This window comes from Falco biarmicus, chromosome 4 (genome assembly GCF_023638135.1).
Source record: "Falco biarmicus isolate bFalBia1 chromosome 4, bFalBia1.pri, whole genome shotgun sequence".
In the NCBI taxonomy this organism is placed as follows: Eukaryota; Metazoa; Chordata; class Aves; order Falconiformes; family Falconidae; genus Falco; species Falco biarmicus.
The window spans coordinates 56,877,803-56,893,880 of record NC_079291.1 but is presented as its reverse complement, the minus strand read 5'-3'; the positions used below and the strand labels follow the sequence as shown (position 1 = coordinate 56,893,880).

At 45.6% G+C, this 16,078-nt stretch overlaps 1 protein-coding gene and 1 long non-coding RNA gene across 4 annotated transcripts in view; one reads left to right on the top strand and one right to left on the bottom strand.

Moving 5' to 3' along the window:
* Positions 1-1,341: 1,341 nt before the first annotated feature.
* Positions 1,342-8,259, bottom strand: LOC130147334 (uncharacterized). 3 transcript variants are annotated; one of them, XR_008821190.1, is made up of 4 exons: positions 7,560-8,259; positions 5,647-6,981; positions 4,767-4,845; positions 1,342-4,143 (listed from the first exon to the last, which is right to left on the bottom strand). It is a non-coding gene; the product is annotated as an uncharacterized LOC130147334 (long non-coding RNA). The 3 variants fall into 3 exon arrangements; XR_008821193.1 differs by having other exon boundaries at positions 6,924-6,981; positions 7,560-8,170; XR_008821192.1 differs by lacking the exon at positions 5,647-6,981 and having other exon boundaries at positions 7,560-8,162.
* A 262-nt stretch (positions 8,260-8,521) lies between these two features.
* OXSR1 (oxidative stress responsive kinase 1) overlaps positions 8,522-16,078 on the top strand; it is a 93,627-nt gene continuing 86,070 nt past the window's right edge. Inside the window, exon 1 of the mRNA XM_056336287.1 lies at positions 8,522-8,800. Within this exon, the coding sequence (XP_056192262.1) occupies positions 8,731-8,800 (70 nt within the window). The 5' untranslated portion in view covers positions 8,522-8,730. The remainder of the gene's footprint in view (positions 8,801-16,078) is intronic.

Sequence of the window (16,078 nt, the reverse complement as noted above, 5' to 3'; positions counted from 1 at the left end):
GGAAGAAAATTAGGACACGGAAGAAAATGCAATTATGTATAAAAAATGGCTGGGAAAAATGTTGTTTGAGCATTCTGGAAACATATTGTAATAAGGCAATAAAAAGAAACAAACCCCACAAGTTTCACATTACTGGAAAGCATGTTAATAGAGCTTATTAAAAAGCACCTCTGTCAGACCTGTTGAGGTTTTACCAGACATGTGCTGTGTACAAATAGTTCGCTAAAAGGTAATTTTCTCTTAAGTGCTACGTTATAATAATTTTTGGTTCAGCTGATCCCCAGTAGGATTCTGAGATTACTTTAAACCCAATCAAACTCCTAGACAAGCAGTATGGAGCCTGGCCTGGAAAACTTGTTTATTTTGTAGCAAAATATGCAGGCAGGAGAATGAATATTGTATCCACTCCGGAGCTGAGCTGCTCTGCAAAGGTTTAATTAATTGAAGGTGTATTTAAGTTTTAAGCTGTTGTGAGGTCTGATTTACAAACAACACATTTTCTGTTCCTGTAGCAGAACCTGGCTTCAGCTGACAAAGCTGATCGCACAGTGGCAGAGGTTGGGGCAGTCTGTGCCCACCAGCCAGTGGTTTCTTCTCTCTCAGCTGGGTAAGATGGTTTCTACCAGGGCATGTTGTGATGCACCAGCAGCTGTGAACTGCTGTCCTGTGCTGTGTGGGATGCATCCCTTCAGTTCAGAGCATGAACATTTCATGAGCTGCACCTGGAGTTTCTCCTGGCTGGCAGCCAGCAGAGGGGCCTTAATTCCAATGTCGCCGATTCCTAAGTTGGGGTCTGGTGGGGCAGGCCTGGAAGGAGGGAACGATGTCACTGTCCGTGAAACACGTCTTTTTACAAAAGGTTGCTTGGAACTTTTTTCCTCCTCTTGTTTCACACCCGCCTTCCTGCTGCCCTGCAGTGCAGTGTCTGGAGCTGAGCCCGAGGACAGCATGGTTGCTCTGTGCTGCACTTTCAAGCCTTCCCTTTCTAGCAAACGTGGCCCCCCCCGGGTGAGAAGGCAGGTGGCAGATGGCTGGTAGCACAGCCACACTGGGAGGAACGTGCCAGGGTTTCCTCAACAGCCAAGCATCCAGATTCTTCCTGGACCAGGCAGATTTCGTACAGCTCTCAGCCCTACCACGTGGGGAAAGGGCAAAGGAGTGCTCCAGGCTGGGTGCCAGCCTGTGGGGGAAAGGTTCAGTGGGTCCTGCTGGCTCGTAAGGTGGGTGGCTGCTCGTTTCACCTGTGCTGAGGGTGCAGGAGGGCTCTGTGGAGGAAGCAGCCGGCAAGACGGTGCAGGACCAGGAGGAGAATCCTTGCTCCAAGTACAGTGAGAACAACACTACGAATCTTGCCTGGTTTATTAACGAAATCAAAGTCAGGAGGCTAAGAAAGAGACCTTTATCCACTGTTGAGGAGGCTGCAGTTAGAAAAAGGATGGACTCACGGGAAATATGGTCAGCCAAATGTGGGGGTTACGATGAAGTGAACTTTCACAAAGTTTTTGCAGCATTTTTCTGGCTCTAATATTCAGTTATGTTCGCCTTCTGTTTGTGTCAGCAGAACGAAATGTAAAAGCCACAATTCCTTAGGTGCTTAACTGCTTCTGTGCCAGTTTACAATCTGCTGCCTCAGAAACAAAAAATACCATTCAGGAGGGGAAAACTGGGTAAGTGAACCCGAAGGTCCATGTGTCATTCCCTGCCCTGCTGGAGCCATGGCAGACCCTGCGGACTGCTTTACAACAACATTTCTGGAAGTATTAAGAAATCAGGTGACTGACTTAAAACTACTGAATCATCAAAGATTAGTGTTTGATTTTTGGCAGCACTTGGCAGACACCCCCAACGGAAATATACATGGAAATGAGATTTAAACTGCTTTGAGCTGAAGACTAAAATGGACATTGGCCTTAAAATGTCAGTGCCTCAGCATCTCTAAAACCTCACATGAGTATACAAAGAACATTATTTTTCAGTATCAGTAAAGGGCTTTTGAGCTCTTTAGAAAGAAAGGCAAAGAAGAGAAGCATCACATTTTTTACTGTAAAGCTATTTAGTCTAAAAATGAATATTCCCTGTTTTTCCTAACAGTTATTATTTAGCCTCCTTGGTGACTTAAGCTCTCCTAGCACTGCATCTGGCATCTGCTTAGCTGCATTGTTTTATTGAGCATCAGGAATGGAAGCTTTTAAGATTTTCTATTTGGGCTCTCAGAAATCTCGCCTCATCAGCATGCTGCTCTCGGCAGACGGGTTTTTCTTCAGCTCCAAGACATGCATATTGATCAGTCATTTTCTTTTGTTACCTAGCATCCTGTCATCGATTTTAATTGTTTGGTATTGAAGAGGAAGCATTCAGTACACGTAGAATTACCAACTATGAAATTTTGCTTTCCACACCTTTTGCCAGACAGTGCCCACAGCTAAGCCCTTAGGAGCTATGGATCTCTCTCTCTCAGCTAGCAATCTGCACAAATTATGCAGCAGTCAATTTTTCTCTATTACATCAATTTCTGATTCTGTGTGACAGCTTTCCCTGCCGTATGATTTCACACTTCAGTGGTTTGTTTCAGAGGTGCCATGTGGGTTTTTTAATTTTTCACAGGGGTGGTGGTGGTAATCCATTTAATTTGCAGATACCTTACTTGTGTCTTCCTGGTTCTCCTTTCCTACTGCTGTCCTTCAGAGATTTGTACAACTTCAAGCAACTCCTAGTTTCCTCTTGTGGCTCCTCTCTGGCTCCTCATCAGCCCACAGGGCTGCTCCTGGCCTGTTCCCTGAAGCTTGCTCTCCTGCTGCTGAACTGGAACAGCTTCTCTAAGATGAAACTGTAGCTTGGTAGTATACCTAATAGAGAGAGGAATCTTCTCATCCCCATGGTGCAAAATACCAAAGCTGGGAGCTGGTGTGATTCATTAACTCTTCTCCACTTTCCCCGGCAGAATATCTTCTTACACTTAGATTGTTCCCATCTTTTAAAAACATTCCTGCACTCTTGGAGGGCTTTCATTACAAATATTTCCTGAAGGCTCTGTATGTAAAGACCTTGGTTGTCTCCTACTGTCTCTCATTCTAGGTTTTCCTTTACTTTAGATACACAAAAAGGATCCTATTTTTAGCAGCCAGCAGTCAATGACACAGGAATTCATGAGTAAGGAAGGAAAGGATGTGAACTATCCAAATAGATTTTTTTTCAGATGAGATCTCTATACATTCCTATTGCCATCGTAATAAGCTATGAGTCACTGTTACACTGAACTATTACACTATTATTGTAAACTCATGTCATTAGAATCTGCTAATGTGAACCACTAACCTCGCCTGGCCTCAGCTTACCTGGGTTCAAGAAGATATTGGCCGTTTATAAGGATAAGAACAATATTCCCTCACAAATCTTATTCCCAGATAGCAAGAAGTGAACAAAACCTTATTCAATCCTATCTTTCTATTCCTAGGGTTTCTCTTCTCATTGCCTTTTAAGAGAATTCATGTTGCTTCACTGTAATGTCACACAAGATGTTTTATTTCTTCAAAGTTTGCCAGCTGTAAACTGGGCCCATGCACTCCCAGATGACAGAGTACCCATGCTGTACCACCTTGAGAGAAGCAATGTTTCCTCCAAAAGCTGCTTTCTGTGTTCAGTCCTGCCATGGCCATCCCTCAGGAGATTTAAGTACCCAGGGACACTTGGGCCTTCCCTGCTGCAACAGGATCTTCTCTGGCATTGCTAAACTGATTTCTGTCAGGAGTTATGTGCTGACTGAATATTTTTCTAGGAGAGTTTTGTGTAACAATAAAGAGTCCAAAATGGTCTTGAATACACACACAAAGCTTTGCGTAATGGAACCAACAGTCCTTGGCCACCCTGCACCAACTGCAAAAGAGGAGTCAGGCCAGGTGTACCTGCTTGTCTGTCAGGGTCTGGATGCTTGCATCAGGCTTATTTTGCGCTTTCAGCAATGAGTGAAAAGGCTCTGAAACACATTCTCAACCCCTCTGTCCTGCTCAGCTGCTTAGAAATGCTTCATAATGGAGATTTACCCTCCACAGAAAAGGCCAGTGGGAAAACTTTTCTGTCCTTAGAAGCTTTGACATTCCCAGGGCGAAAGGAGGTGTGGGCATGTGAAGTGTCTTTCATCAGCTTCTGTAAAGACAAAGCAGTATGAAGAAAGCATTATTGTAAACCAGAGCAGATCAAGAGCTGATTACTAAACTCTGGTTCAGGTATGTGGTAATCAAGATCTTGTTATAATTATTTTCTAAACCTAGCACTGATTTTATATTAGATTTGAAGGAGGCAGCAGCTATAGTTTGTTACAGAGAGGGTTAACTGGCTTTCAGTTTGTACACTAAAAAATCATAAACTTAGAAGAAAAGAGTAAAAAGAAAAAACATGTCTTGATCCTAAGCTCTTCACTTGTTCCCTGGAGCTTAAAATCAGGGGATATTTTCAGTGGAGGAAGTAAGAGAACAGCACAACATTTCTGTTGAGGGGCAGTGGTGATGGGATAAGAAGTGTGTTTGCAGAGCGAAAGCTGGTTTCAGTAAACATGCTGTGAGAACCAGAATTCACCTGTTAAAACCGGGCCTTCAGCTACTTGACTTCAAAGTGACCTCAAAGGTGAATTTAAATGACTTAGCACGCCTGCACTCAATGACGGGGCGGAGATACATGGTAGTACACAGGATCACTTACAAAAACCTGCTGGTGTGGTTTAGACTGGCATTTGGCTTATGTTTTGAAAACAACTGTTATTAAAAACTTACCCCAGTTGGAGGGTTTTAAATCACTCCTCCTTCCTCCATGGCATGGTCCTTGCCTTATTTCTCAAAACCCAAAGTAAAGCTGCCAGGAGAAATCCCCAGAGATAAAGTCAGCTGGAGAGGAAATTGCCTTGTACTTTGTTAAATAATCAGCTGCTGTTTGATAGAGTAAGGTCCCTTCAATAAATCTGGAAGTGTTTCCATAAAGCAAGAATAGCGGGCAAATTTTGCAGTGAAACAAGGGCAGGCATTCCACTTGCCGACATGCGCTTGGCCCTATTCTAAATGCAATAAGACAGGCATTGTTGGGCTCCCCCTCGCTTTAGCAAACCATGGCCGTACCAAGCAGTTCAATAAGCACATTAACTGCTATTGCTGGCAAGAATCATGGTAGCTAATGCATAGTCACTTACAAACAGCAGTTTATGATGCCTTAAAAAGCCTTTAACTAGAAACGCAGCAACAAATGCCATGGCCTCAAACACTACTGAACTGTGTCAGCAAATGCTTCTGTGTGGCTGTTCCAAAAAAGCAACTTTGCCTTGAACTATAACAAGAAGAAAATTATTCTATGTGAATAGAAAGATGAAATCTGCAGTGCCTCAATATGCAAACTAGAGTTTAGACTAGTTTTGTACAACCCAAGTGTAAGTGAAGTTTATGTTCACACTAGCGATGATGATAAAATATATCAACCGTCAAGGATCCTTTACAGGCACTAAAGCTAGTATCATCTGTGTACTGAGGATTAGAATCACCAATCTATGTATTAAACATCAGTTCTATGATAGCCAATATTACATGAATGGGGAAAAAAAAGGGTAAAGAGCTGGACAGCACCCAGTAATCAGCAGTTGGCCCACAAAGGCAGGAAACCATGTACCTTATAAGAATGAAAGCATTTTGTGCATGGATCGTGTGCCTGTTGTGCTTGCAGGTGCCAGAAGAAAGCCTTTACTTTGCAGCAAAATCAATGGGAGGAGGGCACCGCCTGCTCTAATCACTGTGGTGTTTTCCTGGAAGTCAAAAATCAGGGGAAACCCAGCTCTGAGACTTTCTCAGATTGCAGCCTTCCTACTTGAAAGACATTTGGATTTTTTCCACTTCTCAGTCTCCTGTAAAGCCTGGTCCACAGCGGAAGTGGATGCATGAGGAAACTGCTTTTCCACTTCAGATTTCTACTAAAACTTCTTATTATTACAACAAACCACTGGATTCAGCAGCACTACTTCATAGGCTGTTTTATAAATACAGGCATCACCTCTGCCCTGATGAGCTTACAACCTACACAAACTAGACAAAATAAAGCAAATTGGGAAGAGTAGCATAAGCAGAATATTAACAATGAAAAAGGAGAAGATGCTGCTTGGAGATCTGAAGTGGACTAAGGATTAAGACCTTTGTGGAAACTCCATTTTTTCATCCCTCAACAGATGCAGGTTAAACCAACATGCTGAATGAATGAATGCAACAGCAATGCCTGTCTTTTGAGGGCCCCAAAATGCTGATTTCATTTAAAAAATAATACAAAATTTGTGGGACCTGGATTCTATGTGAATGAGAGATTTTGGCTTAAAAATGTGGAAGTGCATTTTTCATGGCAGAGCTGGAAAACTAAAATACAGCATTCATCTGTGTATGTTCATGTGGCTGCTGGTGGTCTTGTCAGTGCACTTGTTAAATTTTAATTTAGATCAAAGTCTGTGCTAATTCTTAAAGAACAAGGCTCATTGTGGACCTAATCCTGCCCTACTGATCTAAATCAATAGAGTTTTAGCATTGTCTTCAGGGGGAGGATTTTTGGTCCAAAATAAGAGAATTAAAAATATGGTTCTGATTTAAAAAACACTGTGGTAAAATTAAGCATATATAAGTCTTTCTTTGTTGTTGATGCCTGGCTCAGATCCATTTTTAAAATGCTGTTAGCTATCAGAAATATGACGCTGGCTACCCAAGTGCATGCTCTGGGGTAAAACCTGTTTTTAATTGCTGTATAAACTCCTTTTATAACATGGTTATAAGATCACAGAGACAGTTCTGAGCAGTAATTAAAGCATATTTAGCAAATATTAAAAATCGCTCAGCAGAGGAATGTTTAACACAGACAAGCAGGAAAAACAAACAGCTTTTCAGTTGAAAGCTCTGCCTTATGACAGAGACCATCGTTGTTCAGTGCCTGCAGCGCAGCAAGCGAGATGGGACTGTGGGCCTCTTGCTTCTGTAGGACAAAAAAAAAAAAAAAAAAAAAAAAAAAAAAGAGTAGGAGGAGGGAGTTAGTGTCCTGTGTTAGGTAGCACAAGTGAAATACTGGACTCAGAACTCAGAGGATGCATTTGGCAGGGTACACTGGCCCTCTACAAAGCCTAGTTCATCAGAGGCATCTCAGGAATTTGTCCTAATAAGCTAAAAATATGTATAACTGATGTTCTTTGAGTCACAGTAGTGCCTGACATTGAGCTACAAGAAGAATAGTGACTGACAAAGAGGAATGAAACCTGATGAAGAGCTTCCCAGTCAGCTTTCCTGATGGTTACTATCGTGCTGGGTGACAGTGAGAGATGCACCATTTCATCTCTTTTTATGTTGGAAAAAACGATCAGATCCCCAAACTGCAAACACTTTAACAGCATCCCTCATGGGTTCATGGTACCAGTTAGCCTCACATTCCTTACTCTTTTAATCGGATTTCCTCCCCTCCCCTGACCACCCGATGTACTTCTGAATGCATCCAAATCAACAAAGCTCCAGCTACAAACTTGTGGGCTGTGACCCATAGGATAAGGGTGTTGGACATACCCCAGGAGTGTTGAATTTACAGTGTGGAGCAAGCAGAAGCATTCAGCAGCTGGGAAACCGGAGAATTGCTCATCTTCAGAGGCAGTGAGGAGAAAACCCGACCTCCCGATCCCTCCATACCCATCATAACCCCGGGAACTATTTTTAAACACGGAATGTGGATCCCTGAAGCGCCTGGGCTGGGCTCCACACCTGCTCACCACAGGGCCGTGGTCAGTAGGGAAACGGAGACGGGTGGCAGTGGTTTGGCCCTCTTCGCCTCGGGATTAAAACGTCCCTCCTGGACCAAATCCACACGAGGCTGCGCCATCGCTTTCCACCCTTCTGTCCGGTGGGTTCCAATGTGTCCAGCGCACATTCCAAGGCTGCCACAGCGGCCAGCTGTCACCACGTTTGGGAGAAGGGCTGCTGGCACACCGCGCCCGGGGCCACTTGCCTCCCGCCGGGCTGGGACACCCCTCACGGCAGGCGCAGCCCCGGCCGCCTCTTCCCGCCGCTCCCCGGCCTTCGCTCCCGGCCCCGACCGCAGGCCTCTCAGGCGAAGGGACCCTGGAGAAGGACACGATGCGATTGACAAGTTACCCCGCCAATGGGTGCTGCGGGTTCAGCCGTTGGCAGCCAATTGCAGCCCGCAAAAGGTCTTAGGCCAGCAGCCCCTCCCGCCTCCTGGCTGAGGGAGGGGAAGATGTGGGCAGCCGCCATCTTGTGTGTGGCATCCCCGCCCTTCCCTTTCCCTTCCTTAAGGGCTCTCCCTTTAGCCGTCCTGCTTTCGGCAGCGCTCCGTACCGACCCATCCCCCAAGACCGGTGACGGCAGTCAAATAAACTGTGGTGGTGTGGCGGCGGCGGCTGCGGCGGCGCGCCACGCTCAAGATGGCGGCGGGCGGCGCCCTGCGGTGGAGGGCGGGGCGTGCGCGCGGCGGCGTGCGCGGGTGACGTCAGGGCGCTCTGGGCATGGGCAGGTGGAGGGAGCAGGCAAAGTTTGGCCGGTGGTAGCGGCAGGCGGCGGCGGAGGCGGCGGGGCTGCGGGTGCCGCTGCCGGCGGGGTCTTGGCTGGGGGTCGGGGCAGCCGGGCCGCACGGGGCAGCGCAGCGCCTCTCCGCTCCCTCGCTCCTGCGTGGCACTCCCCCTCGCGGTGCGGAGGGCGGGCGGGCGGCGGGCGCGGCGCGGCCATGGCCGAGGACCCCAGCGCGCTGCCCTGGTCCATCAACAAGGATGACTACGAGCTGCAGGAGGTTATCGGTGAGCGGCCGGCGCGGCGGGATGGGACGGGGGCGCCCGGCCCCCACCCGCTGTCTGTGCGCACGGCGGGGCGGGTGGGGGGTGCGGGGCGCCCCCTCGCTGAGGGGCGTGTGTGTGTCCCTCCGCCGAGGGCACCGTGGGCAGCCTGGCCCCCCTCAGCTGGGGGGTACTGTCACCCCACCCCCACCCCTCCCCGCTGAGTGGGTTGATACGTGTGTGTGTGTGGAGGCTGTGCGGGGCTCTGCCCCCTGTCCCAGGGGTGTGAGGGTCCAAGAGGCCGCTTGACAGAGGGGGGGTCTGCCCCTTTTCGCGAGGGAGGTATGTGCTCGGGGTGTCTGCCCCCCTCCCCGGTCCAGGGGGGGTGCGTGCGGGTCGTGTCCCCCCGCCGTGGGGGGTGCGTGGTCAGGGAGGGGCTGGGGGCCCCCGCGGCTGCAGCCTGGCCGGAGGTGCGGGGGTTGCGGGGTCTCCCCTCCTCACGCGTGTGCGGGACCCGCAGCGGCGGGTGCGGGTCTGCCCCGTCCCCAGCAGAGGCTTGGGGTAGCTGGGGGGCACCCCCTGGCAGGGGGCTCATCTCCAGCCTCTGCCGGCCCTGTCTGGGGGGGGGGGGCGGCGCGGGTACCCTCACGCCGGGCACGGAGCGGGATGGGGGTCCGCGCTGTGGGGGCTCCTCTGTGCCCGTCACCGGGCGGGTTCGATGCGGTGGGCATGAGGTGGTCTGCAGGAGCCAACTCCGCTGCTGACATGGGCTCTCCCTTTCTGGGGCACCCCCATTCATTTCGGGGGACGACTCCTCTCAGCACTTCGGGAGCCCCGTGTTGCTTTGGTCCGCGCAGGGGACGGAGGGTTTTGTAGTGGCACCGAACAAGCCTTTTATCCTGGGTTTTTGCTGCTGCTGTGCATTTTCATTCATTGTCCTCACAGGTCGAGGCCCCAGCCCTTGCTCTCTCCATTAAATGATTTATTTTTTTTTTTCCCCCTTCTCACTCTCTCTTGACTTCAAACTGCACAGTTACCAAAGGCCTCCCGCTGTACTGATTTATTGGCTGTCTCAACCATTTTGTTGGGGTGTGTGTTAGAGGGATATACTGCTCTAGGGCGAGTATGTGACACATCTGAGGTGGTGCCACAGGTGACTCTAAGGTCAGTGCCTCCCGTCTCGCTCTCCGGAGGCACGAAATAAAGCAGGAGGCGGCAGGGCAGGCTCCTGGCCAAAGGCTTTTAGGAAGGAGGTTAATTTTTAGAGTAATCTTTGTGGAGTGCTCTTATTTGAAGTTTATAAATGATGTAGCGCTATCGTGCCCAGGCCTCCCATCCCTGCCTCGTGGGGAGACTTGTTTTCTGTTAAGGAGGGTGGGAGAGTTTGTGAAAATGCTCTTTTAAGAGATTAAATTCTTGGCATTGTTTAAAAGTAGGAAGGAACTAAAGCTGGGGGGTGGTGGTGGAAATCCTTGTTGGAAATTCCTATTGCTCTGTGGGATCAGGCTTTGTCCTCTCCCTTTGCTCGGTGGGAGCTGCAGTGCTTTAGGAAGGTAACAAACTCCCTGTAAAGACAGGAAGGTGTAATCTTACAGATCAACCTTTTAAACCTCCTTTGGAAAATGCGCCCTGGGGAGGATGATGTTCAGCCTCTTTGAGAAGCAGGAGATAAAGGTGCAGGGAGGAAGGGGCAGAACGTGCCACCCCTTTCCCGGGGAAAGGGAACTGGATCTCTGTGTGTAAGAAATTAATTTTTTTTTCTTTCTTTACATTTGAAAGTCTGCAAAGGGGTTCTTTGGTAGCACAAAGCAAGGATTTGAGCTTGAGTACCCAAAGATGGGAGCGAATGGACAATCTGCCTCTTTGTAGCAGGGTGGGATGGGAACAAAAGGGAATGTAAATGCACTTCTGCTCTTAGGAGAACTTGCTGCTGGAGATGCACATCCTATAGCCTCAAAGTATTAGAAGGAGCACAGAGATGTGTCATTGTCTCATGTTAACTGACAACTTGGGGAGAAATCAGAAGTATTTTAATTTCTTTCTCTTCCCTGTCCTTCTGTAAACCGAGGTTCTGGATGTCGCCTGCTCACTGAGAGATTGTGTTGGCATTGTGGTGTGTCATGGAGTGTAGACTGAAACGTGTATATTGCAAACATATGGTTTCTCTTTTTAACTTTCCCATCCCCCGCCGCCGCCGCCCCCCTCCCCAAACATTGGTGTGTCTGCTAGTGTCCTGGATGAATATTTGATGTAGGTTTCTTAGCACATGTATGATTTGTGGGACAAAATGTCACTCATTTAACTGAACTGGACTGCCTTACCTCCTGCTTCATGTCTCCTGCAAACCTCAAGGGTTTTTTTGGTTGTATTTTTTTTTTCTTGAGCTCTCTTTACTTCTGTAGAGCTGTAAAAGTCTATCAGCGGCGAACAAAGAGACGTCCTGGTGTGGAAGGAGATGAACCTTGCACCCGTGCTTTTAAAGGATTTAACTTGTTTCCTGATGAAAACTGTTGCTCTTTAAATTCAGAGTCCACTATTCAGTAGATTGCCAGCTCAGCTATTTTTTCCACACCAGAATAAAGGAAATCCATGTGTAGTTTCATTCCTTAATTTGTATTGGTTTTGCCTGAAAATAGCCATATGTGGCTTCTATTTGACATGGGTGGCTCCATACCGTTTCAGTGCAGGAACTGAAAGAGCAAGTTTTCTACCTGCAAGGAGAACTTCTCCTGTAAAACTGCCTTCCTGGTTCTGGCTAATACTAAAACAAAAAAGGATTACTCAGCACTGGGGGTGACTCATACCATTATAAAGGTATGGATTAATGCTGGTGTTTATTGTGCTTGGTTAGTGTTAATAACTGCTGAGTAGCCTCCTTAGGCTTAAATAATTTCCAGTACACTGAATCAAGGAACCTTGCTCAGGATCAGAACCTGACTTTCATGTCAAAAAGGAGGTGGGATAGAGGAAGCAATTTTATAAAGTATTTCTATGAAATGTACCTCCAGAGTAGCGATAGTCTTTGCAGGTGAGCACCGCCTATGGGGACATCTAAATTTTCACCTAAAAAGAAAAATGTAGTGTGTGCTGGTAGTTGTGGAGGTGGTCTTCTAAGCGTGGATTGCATATAAATCATTGCAGTTGCCTTTTTGAAGCCTGAAAAAAAAAAATTGACCTTATGCTGCTTGTGCTGATCAGATACTTGCACATGTAGGTTCCCTTGAATCTCATAATTCCTGTTGGAAATGCTGGTAGCAGTAAAGTTGGTTGGAACTGGGTCATTCTCATTTTGCTACTTTTTTGGAAAGATGGGAACCCTGCTGGCTGTGGCTGTTTGATTTAGGAGCATCCTCTTTGCTGTGAACAGTCTGTGCCAGAAACAGAAGATAAATTAGAGGTGGGAGTACTCCCTTGCTCTTTTCCTGTGCCCTTTTTCCCCTGACAGATTCCTTCGTAGCGATGAGGACAGTGCAGGCTGCATGAACAGATGTGGTGGGAGTTTCTTATCCCATCAGAAATGAAGCTTAAATTGAAAATTGAAGTTACCGTTTACTGAGTGATTAGTTTTTTTAATGACTGCAGTTCATGTAGCTTTTTGAGTTGGGCTTTGCCTGTGAATGCCATCTTTTGGAGTTGAATATTCAGATTTCCAGCCATCTTCTTTCCAAGCTCTATGTGTGAGCATATGTACACCTGTGTGGGAGAAATTTGTCTTTTGCAGGTATAGAGGAACTTGTTAAAGCTAAGATTTCTGCTTCCCCAAATTGTATCAAAATGTCTGTGGTCACCCATCCATCCATCTTGTGCTTGAGCAGTTATCTCATGTACTGAAAAAGCACTGCCATTGAAAAAGAACAGCCTTTAAGTACTCACCAGGTACCATCAAAGTTTTTGGGTGTAAAAACCAGGCTGAAATGGGATGCTCTTGTCCAATGATAACATTGCAGTCTTTTTTTGGTTTATTTATTTATTTTTTTAAAGCGTGGTGTTGATCTTTACCTGTGAGTCTTATGTGCTAGCTGCAGCCTGTTTCATTTGCCTAACTATTTAAAACCCATTCAAGAAAAATGTTACACTCTATAAAACATAACTGCTTGGGAACTAAATTGAGTGTTTAGACTTCAGTCTTGGTGCCATATGTTTTGTTTTAGCATTTCCTCACGAATTCCCACTCCTCCCCCCAGCCTAGCTAAACAAACTTGATTCCTGCATGGTATTCCCAATATTCAGGCTGGTTAATTCATTTGAAGACTTCCTTTGTGTGCTCACTTGTAAGCTTTTTCCACTTAAAGTTGATAGAAAAGCCTTTTTGTTATTTTGTATTGTGTTAAAACTTACATAAAATTAACATTGAGCAAATGTAGATCTGTTTAAAAAGTTTTTTTTGTAGTCATTTGTATTACTTGGTCTGCTTGGGCACTGGAGTGGGTGATGCTCAGTACCACAATTTCTCAGCTGCTTGGACATAGACAAAGATACCTTCTCGTGTATTCTTGAATGCAACTGAATAGCCAGGTTACTTCTGCATCCAGCATACCTTTCCTTTGAGTACTTGGCACATCTCATTTCTGTAAGACCTTTGATACTATCGCCCTACTAGAATAGGGCTAAATTGAGGTGATCTTCACCTCTTGGGAAGTGAAAGCAAAAAGTGTTTAGTTGTGTGTGTCTTTGTTTAGTATTTCTGTTGTTCTCTGATAGGAAGGAAGATAAAATGCGCAGGGAAGCAGACTGAGGACATTCAAAGCAGAGCAGTGGTGAGAGGCTGGCTGGGAAGAATACATCCTTGTTATCAAAGTGGCATGGCTGCTTGCCTGCTGATTTCAGGGGAGGGCAGAGATGGTTCCCGCTGCTTTCAGCTACTCTGGGGTATTAACAGGAAAAAAAAATCCCAAAACATATGGGATGTTTCATGTGGAAGTAGTTCATGCTTTCCTGTGGTTGGTTTCTATGTGGCAGTTGCTTCCAGTACTTCTAGGTTCGTGCACTGATTAATGCTTTAACACTTTCATTTCTCAAGGATACCATTTAAATAGTTTCAATTCAATGCAATTATTTTGGCTGGTGCTGGGAAATTTGAATGTGCTCTGCTTCTGATGCACACCTGAGGGGTGTATGTGCTGGCTGACAAATGCATGCCTGGGAGGCTTCTTCCTTCTGCAGATGAAGAAATCTTGGAGAGAATCAGCTCTTCCCCAGAACGTTAGTCTGTTTAAACTTGGCAGGATCTATTTTATTTCTGAGTGTTAGCAGCTTGCCCACCAAGTCAGCGTGTAGAGATGTAATCTTTTATTAAAAGTTGGAGCTATTTAAAATGATGGGCAATAACACTGGTTCTTATTGCTAATTGTGTTAGTGAATTGTGAAAAACAGCATTTTGGTCAAATTTTCTTGGAAGATGTCCCCTAAAATGCATGACATCCATCGTAAATCTCTGTAGCAGTAAATTTAGCTGTGGACATGCTAATGGAGCACTTGTAAACTTGGTGTTACTAAAATTTCTTAATAGGGAGAGACAGACTTGAGAGCTTTGTGGGTGTAGAAGAATAGCTGTTGGAGCAGTGGAATTTGGCATTGCAAAGTCTTTGAAATATCAGGATCCTGGGACTTTCCAGATGAATTTAGCCTATTACCCTGCGTTCCCTTTAGAATCAAACAACTGAGATGCAGATGTGAAGAACTTGGCTCTCAAAGTTGCTGCAGTTTCCTGTGACTTCACCTAAGGGAGTTCAGCCTTGACATTTCTAAAAAAACATGAAATGCCATCTATCTTTCTGGCAGTCATGTGGGAAATTCTTGAAGGCAGGGTTAGGTCCCTGTGGCTGACAGGCAGTCCAGACTCTTTACCAGAAGGTCATTGCTCCTGGTCTATGAGAGGAGATGTGGTGCCTCTGTGCAAAATAATGCATATGCTAATAAAGGGAGCCATACTAAGAACAAAATCATACTTGTTTGACTTGAGTAAGACAAGATCACTGTAAGAAATGGTGTAGTACAGCTAAATGACAACAGGGGTACAAGTACCTGACTAGGTCCATGATATTGCTTCAGTACTTCTCATGTTCCTCTTGTGTATAAATACAAGCGAAGCAACTGACCTTAGTGTGGGATTTTGTCAACTCTAAGTTTGAGCCCTTAGGTTGTCTGGGTGTGTTGTTTGCCTTGAAACACTGCTTGTGCCTGAGGTTCTCATATTAATCATCACAGCCTGCATATTCCTTGTTTTTTAACCAGATTATGTGGTCTCATCATGTAGTACAAGCAGGCAGGGATTTGTGGTGATCCAAAAGCAAAAAAGAAAAATCCAGTATTGCTTTTCACACCTACTCATTAGCTACAACATCCAGCAACTTACCCCCCCCCCCCCCCTCCCAAGTCCTTTCTTTTACCACTTCTCAAGGTTCTTAACACAGTGACACATATCAGGTAACAACGATCTTTAAGTAGAAATTACTCTTTTCAAATTAACACAATAGCACGATTTTGCTTGCAATTGAGAGAAATTCCACCCTGAAAAAAAATACTTGGTTGTGTATCAACCTCTACCAATAACACACCTTGCAAAGATTTCTTAGACCTCTTTGTTTCTGCACACTGGGAATTCTGAAGGGGACAGCTATCTTCAAGTCTTAAAGGCTTCACAAGTTGCATTGTGAATGGAGTACAGAGTAAATTCAGAGCAGTGATTCACTTTCTCACCAAATCACCAAATTAGCTGCATCTTCCTTCCACTTCGCATCCATGAAAGTTTTATACAGCTTGTACTGCATGCTTGTGAAACAACACTTTGAAACTCTTACAAGTCAGTTGAATTAAAATGCACTTTTGAGGGAATATAGAAAAGCTCTTCTGAAGGAGGTTTTAATCTCTTGCCAAATTTCAATTTTTTTTTCTCTATCCATTTTGTCTTGAGAGCTACTGTCTTGGGGGTGGGGGAGAGAGAAAAATTTCTTGGTTTATTTCATTTCACTATTTCATGCTAAACTGACTTTATAGCATTCTCCCAAATGGATATTTCCTTCAGGCAGGAAATAAGCCTATGTAAATTCATCCTGGAGAGAAAAGGTACGAGCAGCTGTTAAGGGATAGTGTTGAGTTGAAGTACTTCAGTGATTGTCCCTTACTGTAGTAAATTCTCCTTGGGTTTTGCCAAATTTTTACCGCTTTATAGTCATGAATGGTAATTTAAGCACAGACTTCACTGTTTTTACTGCTAGCACCTTGCTATTAATAAAGCTGTGTGGGAGGATGCTCTGTTTCCTTTTCATCCATCCATGGAATTGTTAATTAAGTTAAAACTGC